The 21,959-nt window shown below is 36.6% G+C and overlaps 1 protein-coding gene across 2 annotated transcripts in view; it reads left to right on the top strand.

Moving 5' to 3' along the window:
- NKAIN3 (sodium/potassium transporting ATPase interacting 3) overlaps positions 1-21,959 on the top strand; it is a 354,927-nt gene that overhangs the window by 248,438 nt on the left and 84,530 nt on the right. For both annotated transcript variants that reach the window (XM_032710736.1, XM_032710729.1), the window contains exon 4: positions 19,440-19,637. In XM_032710736.1, coding sequence (XP_032566627.1) covers positions 19,440-19,637 — 198 coding nt within the window. The remainder of the gene's footprint in view (positions 1-19,439; positions 19,638-21,959) is intronic.

Genomic DNA, 21,959 nt, shown 5'->3' with positions numbered 1-21,959 from the left:
TCCAGTCTCATCTTAAAAACTTCCAGAGGCGGTGAATCCACCACTTCCCTGGGCAGCCCATTCCAATATCTGATTACGCTCTCTGTAAAATATTTCTTCCTAATATCCAGCCTAAACTTCCCCTGGCACAGCTTAAGACCATACCCTCTTGTCCTACTGCTGGTTGCCTGGGAGAAGAGACTGATGCCCACATGGCTACATCCATTGTCTTTCTTCTTAGGACCCCATTAGGCTCCTGTGAAATGTCCAAATCCAGTTTATTCACTTGAACATATTGTCCTGTTTTGGAATATCTGGTACCTAAATTGTTTAAGCCTGTCCAGCAACTCTACTGGGCCCTTGAAAAAGCCTTTTCAGTTCCTTAATAATTTTATTTCTCTTCTCCTTTATCCTCTACTTTTCAACATTTTTCAAAATCCAAAGAGCTCATAACAGCGTTATTTATAGCTGGAAATTGGATTAGTTTTTCACACTAAAATAAAAATATAGAAATGTCAACTTGGATTGAACTGGTTTATTAAAGGAATATATTATTATTAGTAATTACTAATATAATTTATTGGTATGATTACTGCATTTAAAGAAAGCCAAGCTGTTGCCTGTGTTTTAAATGACTATATTTCAACTTTTCAGCATGTTATTTAAAAATATGAAGTAGTCACCTTATTATACATCATCTTTCAGGATTTGAAAGCAACTTATACATATAAATGGTTTTAGCCTCATCAGTGCTTCTAAATGATGGGGAAAAAATGACATTTATTAAGTAAATGCATCTAGCACAGATCCTGTCTGCTGGATTTAAAGTCTTGATTTACATTTCAAAACACTTTGGAGGATTAATCATCTCAAACTAGTCTAAGTTGATTATGTGGGCTCCTTCCACCCTCAACAGAAAGAGGGAGATATCCTCCAGAGACCTGTCACACTACTTTTAAATACCCATTTGTAAGAACAACTGCCCTTTAGAGGTACATCTCTCTTTCCAGGAGGGATAGACAATTGGGTGAAATAGGCACTTAACTTTTAGACATTTTAGACCTACTGAAGGTAGGTGAGATTGATCTCTTCTCCTGAGAGTCTATTCATTAGTTTCCTTTAATATATTGTAAAAAAACTCCTACTGTGTGCCATTGAAATACTTCAGATAAGTAGTGAATGGGCTGCATGGCTCTACAAATTGGATTCATCTAATAAGTAGTAAGAATTAGTAAAATTGAACATAAGCTTTAACTAATGAACTGATAAAAAAGACAAAATTCTCTTTTTATCTCTCTTGCCTCTAAGATGCTTAAGATCCTTTTTTTGTCACTCTCCTTGCTATTAACTGACTCCGAATTTGTTATCCTCCATAAAAATCTTCCTCTGTTTTCTTTATTTAAAGAAAAAAAAGATTATTATCAAGGGAAAATAATGGAAACCTGTGTCAGTTCATCCTTCCATTTAAATATTAATTTAAATCTTTAAAAATGGCTATTTGTTTGATATATAGTAATTGGAAAACCAAAGTTTGAGTCAGATGGTGGGGCTGTTCCCTAGCAGTAATGCTGGTTATTTCTTGCTTGTTGTCACTAAATTTTGTACCCTGGGGGAGACCTTCTAATTGGAGAAGGCTCAGTTATTATAGGAGCTGATCACTTTTATGACAAATCATAGGAAGAACAGTTCACACTTTACTCCCAGGTCATCCATTCAAATAGCTCTTTCTGTTCTACCCAGTTTCACTGTCTGTACAATCCTCTGAACTAAGGGAAATTGCTTTAACAAGCAGTAACTCTTGTCCCTGGCTCTACTATCATAATTCCATCTTCAGCAGGTAACAAATAATCTTTTTGTCCCCCAGTCTATATCATCAGCAATCAGTTCTCCTTCAGCTGAATTAAGGGATGTAGATTTTTTTCCCCCTTCTTAATCCTTGAACTAATGGTAGCTTTTTTTTTCCTTGTTTTTTTTTTTTTTATTTTATTTTCTCTTTGTTTTTGTTTTTTCTCTTTTGCCTGTTGAGAACAAGACATATGGGCATTTATGGTCACATAGATATTCGAGCATCTTCTGAAAGACTTTAAGGAAATGAAAGGAAAACCTATGAAAAATATGATGTAACTGCTGACTAATGGACCATTTAGAGCACAGAACCAGCATAGGAGAAAGATCTCAAACATATAAAAAAAATAATGTCCAACACTGTATGACCATGCTGAAGCTTTACCAGGGACAAAAGGTACATGAATCAAGACATAGCCCTTGGGCTGTCTTGAATAACCTCATCAGCACATGTGAGCCTGTGAATGAAAGTATAAAATTGAATCTGATATTTGTAATACAGAAAAAATACTCAAAGCATCAATGTCAGGGACTGGTTTTTTTGCATCTTGACCTTAACTATCACTTCCATATCACTTCCATATTAAGGACAGAAACATGGGAAACATCTAAAAATATTTCAGAACTGAGACAACAAAAGAAAGCATCTTAATTTGTGTTAAAGATCTTTCTGTGACAGGGGTACGTTTCTACACCTTCTCTGCTCCTGGTATTGCCACAGGAATATTGGGAACTGGAAAGTGACCTATCTGTGGCTTTTATAGAGTACATTGTTCTTTCTTGCATTGGCTAGCTGGATTTTTTTTTTAAGGATAAGCAGCTGACACAAAATTTCAAATGAAGTCAAGGAAAGCAGCCTACCCACTGTAAGTGTGGCTGTTCTCACTGCATCTCCAGTGAGACCCACTTCCTGAAACGTAGACTGTGGCAGATGTGAAATCCGGGAAAACTTCCAGAGAAATCACTATAAAATGAGGTTCTCAACATTAGCTGCTGTGTTTATGCTTTTTTCTCTCTTGAACTATCAGTAGCAACATTGAAGTCAACACTGGATGATGGACTGAGAGCATAAAAAACTGATAGAAGAGCACTGAGGCAAACACTGTGTTTTCCAGTACACTTTTACCCTTCCTTGGAAGTCTGTGGCCATTCTTAAAGAATAAAGGAGCTCTTTCACTGCTATGGCACAATTTTGCTTTGGGCCAACAAACCACATACTAGAAAACTGGAAGCTTAGGCTTATACTGTGACATCTAAGTGATGCAATGGGAATAATTATGGGATTGCTGCTGGTTCTTATGGTATCTCCCTACCTGGCTGGTACTGCTAATCAATTCTACATTGCCTTGTACTTCAGGGAAAAAAATCATGCCTAAACTGAGGAGGAAGATGTTAATGATGACATTGCCTCCAGCATTTTGTTTGTGATGTCCTACTGATTTTCCTGTCAGTACAGATGGTGTTTGTTAGGTACTACTTTTAGATATTTCTGAAGAACTGGAGGAACAAGCAAACAGAGGGTGGGACAGATGCCACTCCTCATTGTACTTCTTTGAAAACATCTTTAAAGAAAGTCTATATAATCCTGCTTTACATAAGTGGTTGAGGATTTCCTTCAAGGATACTCGTGTCATAAACCTACCTCATTTGTTTGCAACACTAAGAGTTTATAAAAACCAAACCCTGAGAAGTGCATTATGTACAAAAGATTCCATTAAGAAGGATTATTTAGCTGGTGGAATAGGGAGATGCAAAAAGATTGATCTGAATTAGCCTGACATCAAGATTTGGCAAAAGCATAAGCCTTAATTGGAGCTACTTCCCCCCTTTCTTAGACAGCCAATATGCACATAAAAACTGAACCTTAGAAATTGCAAGGCTGCAATGACCTTGGATTAATTAATCAATATTAGGATGATTTCAGACTTAGCATTTTATACAGTTTAAAAAATCAAATACTGAAATAGGATAAATATTTGCAATATTTACCATTTCATAATTTCAACTAATTTTACTATATAAATTAGTGAAAATACTTCTCTGAATCCACCCTAGTATCCTGAAAGTTGAAAGCAAAAAAACAGGAAAACAGACTTCTCTGAACATGGCAGGGATTAACTATTAAGAAGATAATATTATCATCATTTTATTTTTCAGGTCAGGTACCTGGAATTATTAGCAGCAATAGACAATACTGTAAAATATGATAGTGGTAGTTATCTGACTGGTAGTCTAATGTACAACATTAAACCTCATCACAAGAGATTTTTAAGATTTTAATAATTACTCTATTAATGGCAATGGCATTAATGCCTAGAATTTGCAGCTGCAGAAACTCTAATTACTCAACTGATGCTGTCAGTTTTCATAACTGTTTTTCTTTTCTCTTACTATTGGCTTTCCCAAGCTGGTGGAATGCCAATGCCTAACTTCTGTTCTTCCCTGACTACTAAATTCCCAAGACCAAATTCCTTAGTAAGCTAAATGTTCTTTTCTCCATTCATTTCAGTGAAGGTACATCAATGCATTTCATTGCCCATTTTCTCTAGCAGAGAATCTAATTTATCGGGGGGAGGAAAAGAAATGTCCCAGAGAGATAACCTTATTTTTCCCCCTGTAGTATAGGTTTTGAATTATGTTTTCTCTGCCTTTGTTGTTTATGTAATGTGTAAGGGCTTGTAACTATTCATAACTTTAAAAAAGAGCCGAGTGTTCCAGATGAGTTTGCTTATATTATAAAAGGAGATACTGTTCCATACTGCCACAGTCTCATGTCGTGTTCTGGAACAGTAATTCCCATGGATATGTATTTTGTTTGTATACTGGACCATGGTAGGAAATAAATTCTCTGATTTATTTACAGAAGAATATTTTTTATATACTGTTATGTTTAGTAGTTAGTAGTTGTTTTCACTTATTCTTTACTTCTTTAGGCATTAAAAAAACCACAGAAAAAAGCTCCTAGGCTTTGGCAAAATTTAAAGGAGCAAAGATTGTGATAGGAATACCAATCTAGCATGGCAGCTGAGTTAGGGATGAGTAAGGTCTGGAAGACAAGGACAAAGTTTCAACATAGGGTGTGAAAAATTTAAGCAGAGACAGAAAAAAAAGTAGTGCAGCTGGAATTAAACTTTAACTGCAGTGGAATCAACAAAAATACATATGTTGGGTTCAGTGAGACAACATTTCACCAAATGTGATTCATGTAATTTTTGCAGCTGTGTTCTGTACAGATCAAAATAGGCAAAATAGAATATATTATGAAAATAGAACAATAAAGAATAAATTATTCATATCTGCTGAATTAACAGCTACAAAAAGACATAAATCTAAAAAACATAGTGACACAGAAGACCCAGATGGTTTCCTTAGGATAATATACATGGCTTTATGTAAAAGTAATGGTCAGGAATTGAAAGAAATTATACTGAAAGCAAGTATTACAAGAGTTAAACTGGGAACTCTCTTTTGATGACTTCCCTGCTTCAAACTGGTCAGGGGAGGGTGTTTGCTGTTATGTTGAGCTCAATAAGATCAGACCTAAGCACTTCCATTTTCTTGTGTGCATTCTCTCTTTTCTCATTCATCAGTTCCTTCAGGTCATGACAGTCCAGCAATCTAGTTTTTTTAGATTTTGCCTTATACCTCCTCAACCTGCAACTTCTTGATTTTCCTTCTGTTGTGACAATTATTTTTTTTTATTTTCTCATCTAAAATTGAAGTCATATACTCTTTAGAATAGCAACTATTGTTTACATGTTTGAGAGTGTGTTTCCTAGTTTCCCTTTTTCTCTTCTTTAGATCACCTGTTTGTATCTAATTGTCTATTCACAGCTTTTCCACTTTTCTTTTTCTTTTTTAAACTATGTTTCCTTCCAAACCCTAGACTGGACTTTTGTTACTTTTCCCATCTGTCTTTAAGCATAAAAAAGGGAAATAGGAACTATCAATAGCTCTTGATTGGGAATATGTACAAAAGAGCTGCGACCTGAGGAACTCCTTTGCCTATTTTCAATACTACTTATCTCACCATTTTTGGGAATCTTCTTCAGCCCAGCCTTCAAATGTTCTTCTCTACCCATAAAACTCAATGACAACATGCTCTTTGGCTGCTCGTTCTTATTGCAACAACCAAGGTTGGCCAGTGAGTACTTCCTCTCATGATCTTTGATAATCAGGAGCAGTTTCTAGGATTTTAAACCTCTCACCTGATGCAAGCTGCCTGGTTTTTTTCAACTTAGCTTGCTTGTACAGGATCTTCTTCTATCTGTAGGATCTTCTTCTACCCCTAGACATCCTGCCTGAATGCAGCAGGCAGAAGGGGTCAGTCTGTGCCTCTCCATTCCAGTGGAGCAAATTTTTTTTCTTTCATTCTCCTTTTAATGGTATAATATATTTTTACAATTTGATAACAATTCACAATTTCTGATGGCCATTCTCCCAAAACTTCATTGCCTGACAACATGCAATGGTCACATTGTTGAAACCCTAGTAAATATGCACTGTAAGTGGTTGTATGAGCAGCAGAAGTAATTATGCCTCTTTCTATGCTTGTGCTTTGACATCAGTCTCTCTTGTGGTTTCTCTCTTATCAGAAAAAGATGAATTTTCCCTAGGGTCCTTCTTCTCTTTCTAGTTTCTTATTTTAATGAAATCTTTTGGTAAGTTAATATAGATGAGACCTTTCTTCATTTGCAAAGGTGTTAAGGTGCCCCAAGGGGATGGAGAAACAGACACTGATATGTACTGAGATGCTACGAGTGTTCTTTCTGTAGGAAACCAAATGTAAACCAGATAGGATAAGACTAAAAAGCATATCTAATTTTTTATACACCTGTGAGTATTGGCCACTTAAGACAAATATGTCCAACATTTCTCACTAGGAATGTTCTACAAATGCTCAGTTGACCTGAAACACAGGTCTGCATAAAGTATGTTTGATGTCGATTTGCTCAGCAGAGCATTTTGTCTGCAGTCGTTTGTTTAGTGTTTGCAGAAACTTGATACATCAGTATCAGAATTTAGTATATCTGGTGAAGCTGTTAGGTATAGATCAAACAGGCTTTCTCATGTCCTTAAAAGTGTCTATAAGTACCATATGCAAAAGAATTCTTTAGTGGACTTTGAGTCATACCTTCAGTGAGTGGCCAGTTGTAATTTAGTCTGCAAATGTAATTTACTCTTACAGTTTATCAGGCCGAACACCAGGTTAGGGGTTACATTTTAGTTTTAATTAAATCATTGAAAAGGTATAGACAAGACAGGGGTCTTTATTGTTCTTTTTATTACAAAACTTCCTCATCCTGTTATGGTTTATTCTCCATACTGTAGTGCAGTAAGAAAGACAGTTAAAATGCCTTTATAACATTATTATTGTTTCTGTATTGGTGGAAGTTATGCCAATTTAATTTTGTCAGTCTAGCTGAAATATTACCACTCTGTGACCAGGCTTTGGCTGTGACAATATGTGTTTTACTTCTGTAGGATTTACTGATGTTGTGTTAATAGGAATTTTTTGTTTTGTCTGGATTTTGGTTATTTTTTTCTTTTCATTCATGAGTGAGCATAATTCACACAAGTAAAGTTCTTAGAGATGAAAAGAATCTTAGAGTCCAAAGAATCATCTGTGACAGCATTTAAAGTGAGCATAAGAAAATCTCATTGTTTAGAGATGTTTTCTCCTTTTTCCTTTATGAACAGGACTCTGAAGAATTTATTCAACAGATATAATCCGTACATAAAGTTTATAAGGTTTTATGGTTTTTATTTCAGGGAAAAAAATTGTTTACTTTCTTAGAAATTAGGCATTTTATAGAAATCCAGCTTGTTCAGAGAAAAACCTTGAGACATACGGTCTTTTAATTACTGGGTTTAGTACCTTTACTTTGGAAGTGCATTTTCAGCTGAAAAATTGCTTCATTTTGAATGCATTTAAAATTCAACAGAACATGAACATTCAGAAGATTTTTGTTTGGGTGGGGTTTTTTTTCCATTCATTAGGATATTTTAATTTTCCATGTTCAGGTCATAAGTCTCTACTGTATAATATTCATTTTCTTGTTGGAAAAATTCAGAAATAACAGCTACAGTTTTTGAAAGGTACTTTTACTAAGTACCAAGGTCAGATTTCTGTATTTGCTTACCTTGTTTCACAACTAAGTACTCCCTCCCCACAACGTTCTGCCTGCTGTGCAAAAGCATACCTGGTTACAGTATACGAATGACTTAATGCCCTCCTTGTGTTTGCATGGGTAGTTGTATTTTTTAAAAAGAAAATAGCAAGTTGGCAAAATCTGTTTTGATTCCAGACAGGAAATTTCAGTGGAGGGCACTGACGGTGTATCTGGTTTTAGGTGTGCATGTTGATGTGCCTCTGTAGCTGTCCTGTCATTTCAGATCCTCCTGGTTTAGTGCTGTGTGCTTCCCTGTCCCGTGGTTATATCGAAAGGGATCTAATTCAAAGCTGTCTGAAGTTCCTAAGGATCTAAGTACCAATGGCTGCTTGACCATGTCACTATTTGCAACTCACATTTAAAACCAAGCGTGTAGATATTAAGACTTGCAGTGTTATAGATGTGAAGACATGAGAGTTATCTAGAAGAACCAAGAGGGACTGGTGTTTGGTGAGATTTTTCCCATCATGTTTCCTGATCCCTAGCCCTGTTAAGCAACATCCAAACACACGATGCTGAGGCAGCATTCCTGGGCAGGGCTGATTTCTGTTCTTCCCCACAGATGCTTTCACCTGAGCTGGTGCTGCTTTCATGTCCACAGCCATGCAGCCTGTGCCCAGTCAGCAAGCAATTAAAGCTGACCCATCACCTCTCATCCAGCCAGCCCTCAGCAGTGCTTTAAGAAGCAAAACTGTTGCGCAGTCTGCGGCTCGGAGAACAGGCGATTAGTGAAAGAGCAACACTGGGGAAGTCTGCGAGGGCCAGGGAGCAATAAAAGGCAGGAAACTTTGTCCCATCCTACTTAATGTCTCCACGTCTTGAAATTTCCCTGCTGTCTCCCCCCAGACATGCTTAGCACTGAATTTGTCTTTATCTTTGCTATTTAGCACTGTCGTGGAACTTAGTTGCTCCAGCTAGCAACTAAGCACCACGTAGCTACTTCAGCTGTCCCAGCTGTGTTCCCTTCCAACTCCAGCTCCAACCCCCAACTTGCTTGCTGGTGGAGTGGTGTGAGGAGCAGAAAAGAACTTGGTTTGTACTGCTCAACAATAATGAAAACTTCTCTGTGTTATCATCACTGTATTCAGCACAAATCCAAAACAAAGCCCCATACCAGCTACTCTGAAGAAAATTAACTTTATCCAATTCAAAACCAGCACAAGCACACAGACATTAGCTGGCTACATGTGAGGAATAAACCAAACATAAATAACATCTACCCTCTTCAGGTTCCTCTTCCTCACCCAGAGACTGGAAAGGACCTTTAAATATATATTCTCAAAACAAAAATATTTGCACCTGAAATTCTAACATCCACTACATTTACCTGTGGACTATTTTCATAGGCTTAACTAGAGCTTTATAGCAAAATATGCCATGTTTGTTCAAGGAAACCTTCCTCTATGCCTCAGTGCACTACAGAACTCTTCATAGGACATGCTATACTGAAAACAAATTCTGTATTATGTCCAGAAAGTATATATTTAGGCTAGTAAGTATATAACCACATGTTCATACCTTCTTGTCCTTTTCCTCATATATTTCTTACTGCTTTTCTTACTCACCCTAACCCAGCAAATATATGTAGATCTCTTATGTCAATGGGATGCTTGTTAAAATTAAACAAGGTGCACACATGCTTGTCAAAGCAACTTTGTAGGCTTCTCAGGATTTTAGCTGCCTTCTGGAGTCACACTGACATCCTTATATCACTGTTTTTAAAACCATTTTTAAAAATGGAAAAACTTACAAAGCGAAAATGCTAGTGATATTAGTAATTGCTGTTATTTATTGTAAAGACTAATTATTTCCAAAGAGTATTGGACTTTGTAAATACTCATAAGCTTATAGAAAAATGCCTCATATTGACAATATTTTGATATTTTTCCGTCAGGAAAACTGAACATTCTTATATATATATATATATATGAGGAAACTCTTTATGTACTAGTCTTGATTTTGTTTTCAGTAAATATGTAAACTGATGTTAAGATTACTTGTCCTTTTACTGTTATGTCCTGCTGGCATTCCCAACTTTATCAGTCTATCTATAAATCATTTATCATTCTTCCCTTTGTCTGTTAATATTATTTCAAATTTGAGAGTAAAATGAAACTATCATTTCAAATATCAATATGCTATATTAAAGAATATATTAAAAATTGCTTGATGAAGGATTGCAGACAAGTCTGTGATTTTAAAGAGTGAATGGATTGTTAGGCTTCTCTGTGACTTGTTTCATCTCCTAAAGTGACCAGATTTATATAACATCTGTTAATAGGACCATTAAGTTATCCACCTAGACTTGAAGTTATTAGCAGAGCCTTTTATAGTCACCTCCTGAATTAAAAATACATTTCTGGGGATCATATTCAACCACACTGATGTGAAAAATTTCTTCAGAATTAAAAAAATATAATTAGACGTAACACCTCACTGATTTCCTTTGGCATGGCAAGCATGAAATCATCCAAAAGTTACTGAACATTGTCAGATCCTTTTTATTAATCTCATTAAAAGAATTTGAAAAGTTTGATTATGATAGGTGCAGACTTACCATAGATACAGTATATCAGAGAAAAAGAGATCTTTGTTCCTGAAATTGTTCTCTGAAAATCTCAAAATTACTGGAGAAAACAAATCAAAACTCTCTTTTGTGTGAAAATCTGTGAGAATTATTGAGGTTTGTAGGTGGATTAGGCTGCAAATTGAATTAATCTCATTAAGGCCAGGTACAATGCATTGCTGAAAGAGATTGGTAAGGCTGCCTTTTTTGACCACAGCTGGTACTTGTTCTCAGGAAAGCACTGCTGAGTCATTAAATGGGACAGAAAAATATAAATATGTAAATATATAAATATCATGTTGATATGGTTTGAAACTGGCTCCCTGCCAAGTCTCCAAACCTTACCACAAGAGTTTCCCCCCCCAAACCTCAGGGAGAAGAGGGAGAAAAACAACCAAGAAAACCCGAAACGAGAGAGAGACAGCTAAAGTGATATATATAAATATATTTACACTTATATTACAATTATATACAATTAAAATATGTACAATTTCACAAGGGAAAGGGAAGGGGGAAGGGAAAGAGAACAAAACCAAAATAAAATATATATATATCCCAATCAGTAGCCCGAGATCTAGTAACTAAAGAGTTAGCAAAGAAATATCCCACCACTCTCCTTGGGACAACCGAGAGTCGCTCCGGAACGATCGCCGGCAACCTCCGCCTCCCAAGGTCGACAAGGCCTTACCAGGCCTCGCTCCCCGACATGACAGACTCAACAGCAGGGAACCTGCACCTCCAAGCCGCCGGAAGGAAAGAGAGCGAAGGCCTTCCCTCCTTTCTTCTTATAGTCTGGTTTACGTAAAAATCGTAGGGAATGCTGGGTAAATCTGGACCCTTCCTTGGTTACAAACTAGTCACCAAGGAAGGCCTAGCCCAAACCACCACACATGCATACATAAATAAAACACAACGTTTGCATATATGCATATATTTATATATTTATATAAATGCATAAAATGTTTCAAGGAGCCTAAAATGTGGACTAATGCCTGTAGTCAATGTGAAATGAATAATTAAATAAATCACATTGAGTTCAGCTACAGCAGATTCTCTTTTCTATTGTCATTGGTACTTCACTTCTAGGAAAGGGAGGATTTTAAATTTCATCATCTAACCTTAAAGTTTCTATAGGGGCTGTATTTACTGTTTAAAAATTAGTTATCAAATTCATTTTGGAGACTGTCATTGCTCCAGCAAAATGCAAACGAAGCCTGTGATAAAAGGATTGGTCTGCTAAAAGGATTGCTTTGCTAAAGCCAAGGTCATTGGCAAACAGCACCACAAAACTTGAGGGATTGGCAAAAATATGACCTGATATCACAGAAAAGAAATATAGAAATGAAAGTGTCATGAAGTGTATGTTTCTGAGAGCATCTTGTGCTTCACTGAAATGAAAGCAATAAGAAAACAGAGCGTTAGCAATTCAATACACTTCTACTACTCATTGTTTCCTGTCTCATTTTTTATTCTGAGTCTTCAGTGTAGACACTAACTTCTTGGCAATCTGTTTGTTAGTGGCAGACAGTCTTATTCAATGAACTGTATAGCTCACTCTAAAGATGTATTGAATTAGCATATCTTTCTGGTTGCCCTTTGCACACACTCAAAAATAAAAAGTTGGATCTCCTGACAAAAGTGCCATGAAATCATGAAGTTTGATTTATATATCAACCAAATTAGGTATTCTTTATTACCTCATCTAAGGTTTTAGGGTTCACTTGGGTCATTCTCCTTGATCAAACAGTTAAAAAACCGTTGGCCCTTTCCTATACCCTGGTGGATCCATGATTATCCAAGATGGGGGACTATGGCACATAATGTTCTGATCTAATTTGTGATACTGAACTCTCCCATCTAGATTCCAGGAGCCCAGCTTTGAGAAAGAGCAGCAAGTAATGCAAATTATGGCACAGACTGGAAGTGCCTAGCAGCAGGGTTCATAATTTTTGAAGCTTTCCTCTTCAGCTCTCTTTCTTGTAACAAGACCAACTTCTTATTGTTATTTCATGTCCCTGAGAATGGAGGCTTTAGCAAAAATGCTAAACATGACCAGATTTGCCATAAAACAGGAGCTGGCGATATCATCAACTACTGCTTTGCTTCAAGCAAGCAAAGCAGAGAACACAACAGCAGTTGCTTAAACTGGACTATTAATCTTTAAAAGCGTTCCTATGTGCAGGTAGGAGCCTTCTGGCTAGTCTCAAAAGAAGGAGTTCTTTTTCTTGTCAGAAATTTCAACATTCAAGTGAGTTTTCAAAAGTCTTTTTATGGTGCTTTTTAATGTCATCAGAATCTGGGACAGACCCTCAAATTCAGAACACACTCTCTCATGCATTTATTTCCAACAAAGTATCTCCTTATGTAGCAAGAGATGCTATGGTATTCTCAAAGTTGGGACAGAGAGACAGCAGAAATGAAGGAAAATATTAAAATTAACCATACTATTGTTATGACATTATATTCTTAATCATGCCTTTATCCCTGTGCTTTGTCTTTGTTCATAACCACTGTGAACAAAATATGGTCATTTGGATAATAACAAAGATCCTGTTTTGGCTGGAGGCTACATTGCATCTGCTCCTCATAAGGGATTACATGAACTTTTGGCACAAAATGTGTCTCCTATTCATGTGCATTTCCAAGTAACATTAGAATGAAAACCCCAAGAAAGGGTCAGTTTTGCAAGGTTTTTAACATTAGCATAACCATGGTACAAAAGTCAGAGGGCTATAAAAGGATTAATAGCTTTAGTATGATCCATCCAGGCATGTCCATTATAAATGTAGAAATCGAGTCTCCACCAACGTTACAAGAGTCTTCTCAATTTCCTCAACCAATGTACTTGTTGAATGCTTACAGGCTGTAAACATGGTGAGGTACTCAGGCACATGAGTCTGATCCTTTCTGCTTTAATAATAGAAATTACAAAATATTGGGAAAAGTTGTTTTCCGTAGTTGTTTGAGGCAGCTTATGTTTGAGGAAAGGTATGTTGGCATCAAATTTTAATTTTGTGATATTTCACATATATACATGACTCCATAGGGATGTCACCTTAAAAACAACAGAAAAGGAAAAAAAAATATATAGGTTAATTTTTTTTTTGCTGAGACTTGAAATTGCTTTGTGTTGTGAACTCCTTTTTCAAATGCTCAGTTTATAAACCTTTAGGACAGAATTTTTTATGGCCCATAATTGTAGTGTTTTCCCATTGATGTATACTAAGACTTTTCAAGCTTTTTTTAACCTTTTGTGGCTCTCTGCCCTGAGAAGTTTTCCTACAGCATTTGTGTCGCTGGCTGTATATGGCCTGCTAATGATGTTTCTAATTCTTCCCTATTACAGTTACATTTCAGTCTCATCTCCTTTCTTCATTTCAGTCAAAATCAGATATGGCTTGAGTGAGGCACCAATCTGCACAAACCCTTGTCTTGTACAAACCCTTGTCATATTCCCAGCCTTCAAAACTCAAAGCAGTGCTCACAGTTTGGCATCACTCCAAATCTGTGTTTTTTCATACCTCTAGATTATCAAGAGGGAATAGGTGAGAGCAATTTTCAAACTAAGTGCTCAGCTTAATCACATGTCAAGGACTCCATTGGAGCAAAACAACTTTTCAGGGCATTCATGAATTCTTTGTGTTCATGTTGAGCTTCCTGTGGTAAGTGATAAGTAAGGCTCGTATTGATCTGTCTCGTGTTGTTTTCTCCTTGGGGCTTGGAACTTTTTTCTGCCATACTGTGTGACTTCTCTGGACTGTTTCTCAGACAGAGAAAGTGCCACAAAAGGGCTGTAGGCCAGATTAAGGTGTAACGCATAGAGCTGAGATTTGAGCATGGATCTGAATATTACCAAAGATCATATCTCATCTTTATGAGCAATAAGTTTCAGAAAACAGCCCCTTGTTTGTTCTTATGATTTGCTGTTGTGACTGATACTAACACTGCATGAAGAAGACAGCAGTATGCTTCTCTTTTTGACTTCTTGTCTTCTGTCTTCTTAAAGACATTCCACTATATTCCACTTTGCTAGTAAGTTTGGTAAAAAAGTTGCGTGTTTTGCAAGACAGGATACAGATCCCTGAGCATATGACAAATTAAACAATGCAGGGAAACTATTTTTATCATTTAGGTAGATCATCTTCCTGCTTTTCCAAATAAATTTCCAAAAGTTATTTTGTTCACTTTTAAAAAATAAGATAAAATCTGATAACATTCTCTATAGCCCAAGGAATAGAAGTAGTAAAATAAATAGAAATAGAAGCCAGTACTGCTTAATTTGTATGTCTTTTTTTTTTTGACAGTTGTACATGTGGAGGGTGGCCTGTATCCAAATGGCTAACAAATGCTACAGTGTAGATAGATTGGGAAGACTATTAATGGAGTAAATCAATGTAACTTTCTAACAGTAATTATGCTTGATATGGAAATCTTTTCCTATAGTCATGATCTGATGTCATGATTACAGAATTTACTCTGTTAGCGAACCTCTAATCTCAGTAAGTGGGAACCATGAACCTCTAATCCCACCACCCAAAAATTACTTTGCCTCTGTACTTCTCAACCACTCTCAGGCCATGATGCTGGGGTTACCTCAGCATGGTCTGTGTCTGAAGATCCTATTACTGTGAATTTTCTCTTCAAGTGGTAATTAATCTAGGTGTATCACATAGTTTCTCTGGTTTAGTATGCCCTGGGTTTGCGACCATAGGGGTGAATTTGCCATGTCTAGTCTGACATCCAGTTCAGACAGCTGAATAGTCCTAATTCAGTCAACCTATAAGCTTCAATTTAAGAATGCTGTTCATGTCATTTGTTCACCAGAGTGCTCATGATGAGGTCAAGACTGAATTGTATCTTGAGCTGCCTGGAATCAGCATGGTTCATTGTTTTATCCCATTTGCAGGAATGCCACAATTATTGAGTGGGCTACCTTTGACCTGTAGCACATGGGGTAAGTAAAACCCATCTGTGTAACACTGAGGCAAGAGTTTAAATTAAAAAAAAAAAAAAACAAAAAGAGTTGAGTCAATATTCAAAAATAATCATCCCAATCAAGACAATATGGGAGCTAGTGACACAAATTTCTAAGTCTGGAAATGGGGAATGGCCGTAGACTTCTTCAGTATTATCTACCCAGGCCTTGAAAACTCGTTTGTTTAGCAGTAGTGAGAGAAGATGGAATGTAAGACTTGCTTTCTTGTGAAGGAAAAAAGTGCTTTTCCTCTATCCCACTCAAAACACTTAATGTTTTTGTTACAGTTTTCCTAAGAGTGTATTTTTCAGATACTAAGAAGGAATGAAAGAAATATAAAATAGCATGACATAAAGCAGAAACATACAGTGAAAAAAAAATTCTGCAATGGTAATCATGTCACAGCATAATATTTGTTTGGTATACGAGGCAATCTTAGTGCATTGGTTTTTTTCCCTGGAGTTTTGATGTCTTTTTTCTTTACAGCTGTTAATTTCAGTTAGTCTTAATTTGTCATTAATTTTTTATTTTGCTGTTATAGACACTGTGCATAAAGTATACACAAATAAATGGAACATCACCCTTGCTATTGCTCTTTAGTTTTAAAATGAACTGTGTTATGCTATGAATCTCTTAAAATTTATCCAAATTCACCACCTAAGAATTGAAGCAAAAATCACAGAATTCTTTAGGTCAGAAGGGACCTTCAAAGATCACCTAGACAGCCTCCCCACCATGGGTGGGGATGCCTTTTACCAGATCAGGTTGCTCAAAGCCCTGCCCAATAGGAAATGTCCACTTGAAACCAAATGTAGAAAATAAGCAGATGTAATGAAATTAAACATTATCTCCAAGCACTTAGAAACAGTATTACTGGGACTTACAGGGATTACATCTCACCTAAGAGAAAGTACCTGCCACAGCAATGATTTCCAATAATGATCAAAATTAATCCTTGGGCTGACAGCCAACACAAATCCTATACATAGTTTAAAAGCTTAAATAGACAGTTAAGTGGGACTCTACATTAGTAGCAGTGTGGTTACAGGGCTGATCTACACTCAGGAGTGAACTTAGCACAGATTGGAGTATTATTTTAGTGCTGGCTGAATAAAGGAAGGAATAGGAAACAAGGCTTCCCTTTCCCTGTATCACTTCCCTAAATCCCACATGATTTTCCTGGAAGTTCTGTTATCTGTGTTCTGCCCCCTCTTTGTTTATGACATCTGTCGGAGAAGTTACCAGCTGAGGAGGTATAATTTACCTGCTGATGCATGGAATTAAAGCCAAGATATATGCTCAAACCCTGGTGCATTTGACTCACTTTATGGATTAAGAATCTCCAAGTAGTTAGAAAGGGGTATGTTTCAGCTGTCAAAAAAAAAAAAAAATTGATTTTTTTTTTTTTGGTCAGGCTTTCTTTTATCGATTGGCAGCTTAACATTTATCAGCCAGAACAGTTTATGGGTGCCATTTTGTGAATTGATATTTTAGAGGTCAAACTAATGCACCAAGTAGTTTTGTTTGCATTTCTAAAACTGATCTTTGTTGGGCCATCATTATCTCCTTTTACCTGCTTTTGGAGCTCAGAATGTAATACACGCAGTGAAAAGTAACTATGAAAATCTCTTGTTACAGCCTTGACCCATAGCTTCTGAACAATAATTTATTTTTTTAAAAGTGGAAAGTGCTGTGATGACATCTCTTTAGGGTTTTTTGCTCTTTCCTTTCTACCTGAATCCAGCAACCTTGAAATATGAACAGGACCATCTAGTTCAGTATCTCTAAACATGCCATCAAGTCAAGCAATTTTTTTTTAATCATTCCAAGAGCCAAACATAACAGTATTCCAGAAATAAAAGATTTTATTAATGAGCTGTTTCTACTAGTCACATGACAAATTCTTACATTTTAAATGTGTCAGCAACATTTATCAAGCTGTTTGCCTATGCAAATTTACCATTTTTTGGTGCCGTTGGCTGTGAACTAGCCAAGCACAAGCACTGAAATAGAGTATAATATTGAAGACAAAAAAGAAGGGAAAATATTAAAAAACTCTCAAAAGCAAAGAAAGTTGAGACACCAGTGCCATGGACATCACGATTTATTCCCACAGTTGTGATAACAAAGCATTACCTTGCAGTACTTGATATACACTAACCCATTAATCTGTATTCCTACTCAACAAAGAGCTACTGAAGTACATGAGAGTGAATATGTGTGTGCTGCTTGACAACTGGCATTTCTTAGACCTTATAATTGTTAAAAATACTTGATAACAGTGTGCAGTCTCTGGTATTGTTTCACAAAGACAGCCTTCGTTGTTTCCTGTGACTCCGTATTTATGATTATATTTTCATTAAACTGAACTGTCTGTTAGCTGCTGATTTCACAAGTTGTTTTCAGGCTGCAGCTGAAAATTTTCTAAACTAGTATCAAGGGTGGACATGCAAAGCCAAAAGACAAATACCTTGTCAACTGGAAATAATGTTCCAGCAAGTCTGCATTTAAAGGGTAAAAAACTTATGGACAGTAAAACAGAAGATTACAAAGGCAGATTTCTTACTACTAACTAGCAGCAACATACACTGGCTGGAGGTAATTTTCAGGTGAGGCCAGAATAGAGGCAATTAACAGAGGAGAACAAAAGGGCTACTTCTGCAACTGGAATCTGCACCAAATAGCCCTTTGGTCAGGGTGAAAGTAGGATAGAGTAATAGGACAGATTTTTGGAGTGGGATGCAAAAGGCAAATCAGTGTCATGACAGTGCTGACAAGAGGGCATGTATGTAAGCCAATGGTATTTTGTGGGCATCTGGATGACAATTTTATGCCCATTTTTTACAGCTACCTTGGAGTTGAGAATAGGAAACATGGAAACATAAATCTGAATTAATTATTTAATTATCAATATAACTCAACTCTCATTTATCTCCAGTGAGGAGTAGTGGTTTGTTTTGGGATTTTTTTGCATTTAAATGGCATCCATTCGACCTCAGTGTATTTTGCCTAAGCATGACCTAAAGACCTAAATCTGTTGTTAATTCAAGTGAATTTTCCTGTTTGTATTTCATAGACAAGCTGTTAGAAAATCTTAGTACACTAGTAGGTTTGCATTTTCATTGCTCCAAGTGGAAGTGGGATGAAGTTTATTAAAATGCACAGACATTGTACATGCTGTGTGGGTTACAGTACAACCAGTACCCATTAGAGTAGATTTAATAGCTGATCAGGAAGATGATTTGAATGAATAAAAGTTATTGCTTTTATTTTAAATCCAGATCTGTTCACAGAAGCAAATTTCTTCACTGAACTGAGGAGGTGGTAATCTGGGTGATGGGCAGAGGGGAGAAAAGAAAGGAGGGTGCTTGACTGGAGGCATCTTTTCATTTGAATCTTTGGCAACTGGAACAGCCTGGCTACCTGTGATCCTACTTAAAATAATAGATATGATTTATAGATAATATTTTAAATAAATATGATTGAAGTTTGATTTAGATTGTTTCTAGAACCACGAGGTAAAACTGTCTCTGTTACCTCTTAAAAAATATTAATCCTTAAGTGGCATTCTAATCAAGTAAGAACAAAATTTGTTTTTCAGGCTGTAATCCCATGGGGACATAGGTTATGCACTGTTTTGTACAGTATCTGGCATGACAGTTCTTCTACCAGGCATGAGCTTCTCTGTGCAACTGCAATATAATCAATGTATGTTTGCAATTTCCTCTCTCCACTCCAACATCCTACTTTTATGTTAAAATTACTGGTATGAGGGTTAAGGCAAATTAGTTATCTTGTTGTCCTTAAATATAATTGAAAAGATCTTTTATTTCCCCTTGCTTTACCTTAAAGAAAGTAAAGCAAGTCAGAGGTTTTCACACTTTTTCCCTCTCTCTCCTAGGAAACGGATCTCATGACCTTTAACATCTCAATGCACCGCTCTTGGTGGCGGGAACATGGACCCGGCTGTATACGAAGGGTGGTTCGTCCTTCTGCCCCTGGTGTCCTAGAGGATTACTCCTATGTCTCCGTGACAGGCTGCATCATTGATTTCCAGTATCTAGAGGTCATTCACAGTGCTATCCAAATACTCCTCTCTGTAAGTTCATGTTTCTTTTTGTACTGGGATTCCTCAGTCCTTTCACATGCAGCCTGCTGCTGTTGCGAGTCCTGGAAGGGGAATGTAGTAGTTGATGTGTAGCTGCACAGACTTTTGATTGTATTTTGAATTAGAGAATTATATACATGTTATTAAAATGTGCCCTGCTCTTTTCCTTCCCTATATCTTGTCAAGCTCAATGGAGGCATAGTCTCCATTCTGGCCTCTGCTGGGACAGGTGAAAATTAACTCAAGTACTTGGCTCTCATTCATTAAGGCATGTACAGCAAAGGAGAGTAGGCTTGACCAAAATTAATTTGCCTAAATCTTTCTAAAGTTCACATGGCATTTATTCAGCCCTGAATGTAAATATATTTTACATGATACATGGCTAAGTTTCTTCCCAAAGTGAGATATGGACATAATGCTTGAAAAGGGTCAGAGAAGTATTAGGAATTAAAGTACGCATTCATATGTTATTTGTTCCTTCCTGGAGCTCTGTGTTATCAGAATGTACTGCTTCCATGGTCCACAGTTGTTGCAACACCAAACAAAAAATGCAGTAAGAAGTCGTTATAAAAAGCCTGCAGTGCAGGGAACTGCTGGAGCATATATTGCTTTGGGAGCAAAAGCCACAGTCTTTCCTCAATCTATTGGCTGCTTCTGCTTGTGATTAACAAGTTGTTTGTCATGGAGCTGCATGTGATCTCCTAGGTGGTAGCTCTTTCTCTACATAGCTGTGTGTAGCACATTGCAATTGGCTAACTCCAAGTGATTGCATATAGGATTGATCACCCCAGATGCCCAGACCTATTTTGAGAACATAAATATTTGTGAATTGAGAATATATGTGCTCTTGCTAACCATGGCTATTAGTACTTGTGAGACAGTGGGAGAAGAGATGCAGTCTGCAGTCCACACCTGCTAGTCAGGTGAATTATGTCTGAGCAATCAGAAAGGATAGATATTCCTGGTCTGTTCAGTATTTCAAGCTGTTTTACTAACTGACTGGTAAATACTACCACTTGCAAAGTAAAAGGGATCTTCAGAATAAATCTCACTCATTAGTTTAAAAATTATTTTCAAATTTTAATTTTTACATTTTTTCAAGATAAGGACTTTCTCTTTCAAAAGAAAAAAAAATCAGTATATGTGCTTATGTCTGTCATCCTGTCCAGCTGTCTGAAAGTTCAAGATAATTTCTCTGCGGTACTACATGCCTTTTATAAGATGTCAAGTGCTCTTTCTTTGCCACTACTTTTAATCAAACTTGGATAAACTTGTACATCTCTGATTAATGAAATTCCACTTGAAAATCCAGGTCTGAATTAGTACACTTAGTTTACACATCACTGACATCACATCTGCCTATACAAGAATGTGTCTGCTCCTGGTCTATCAGCTTCCCGGGCATCAGTGACCTCACAAGCACCTACGCAAGCCTTCTCCTCCTGCCTTCCATTCAGGCAGCAAAAGACTTTGAGTCAGGATCTTTTCCAGTGAAGACAAAATTACATCTTTTGCAACCCAACCCTGCATATGCTGACATAAATCATGAAGTTTCTGTGAAAGTGTGCCTTCCAGATGAACTCTGCACACTGTATCTGTGAAGCTTAACTGAATGCTTCTTCCTTACTTTTGTGGGGGCCTGCTACTGAAAGCAGGTTACTTCTCCCATGATTTCTTCATTTGCAGCACATTTCTCACAACACAGTGTTTTTCATTCTGCATCAGTGAGTCTGCAGAAGGGAAACTGAAGTGCCATTAGTTTAAAAGGTGAACAGAAATATTTTAAATACTCCACTTCTATAAGAAAAGGTGTATTATCTTAAAAATTTTTTCTAGCATTTTTGTGATTATTAACAAATTGAGTGTTCGGTGGAAGTACAGCTGGTTGTTGAAATCAGGAACTGTTTTCTTCTGCAATTAATGGTGCAGTAGAGTTCTGGTTAAATGACAGGAACACAAATATTGATATTATAACAATAGAATAAACCTGATTAACATATACAAACTAAAACAAATATTAAAATTTTAAAAGTATAGAAATTATGTAATAATTATAAATCATAAGAAGTAACTGGTCTTCCCTTTCTGAAGGAGTGACTGATTGCCATTCTGGATACAATTCATTGCAAATGTACCAGGAACTTATAAGGCATGACTATGCATTAAAGAGTTGCAGTTTCAGATACTGCTTTGATTGATATACACAGTATTAAAATTAAAATACTGTACACAAAGGAAGGTTTTCCTCCAGTTTCACTGTCTTGCTATCCCATCTGTGACATGTTATGATAAACATACCATGAGTCTGTACTT

The sequence above is a fragment of the Chiroxiphia lanceolata genome, chromosome 1, assembly GCF_009829145.1.
Source record: "Chiroxiphia lanceolata isolate bChiLan1 chromosome 1, bChiLan1.pri, whole genome shotgun sequence".
NCBI classification, from domain to species: Eukaryota; Metazoa; Chordata; class Aves; order Passeriformes; family Pipridae; genus Chiroxiphia; species Chiroxiphia lanceolata.
The sequence above is the reverse complement of the archived record's forward strand: the minus strand, read 5'-3'. Positions and strand labels throughout refer to the sequence as shown.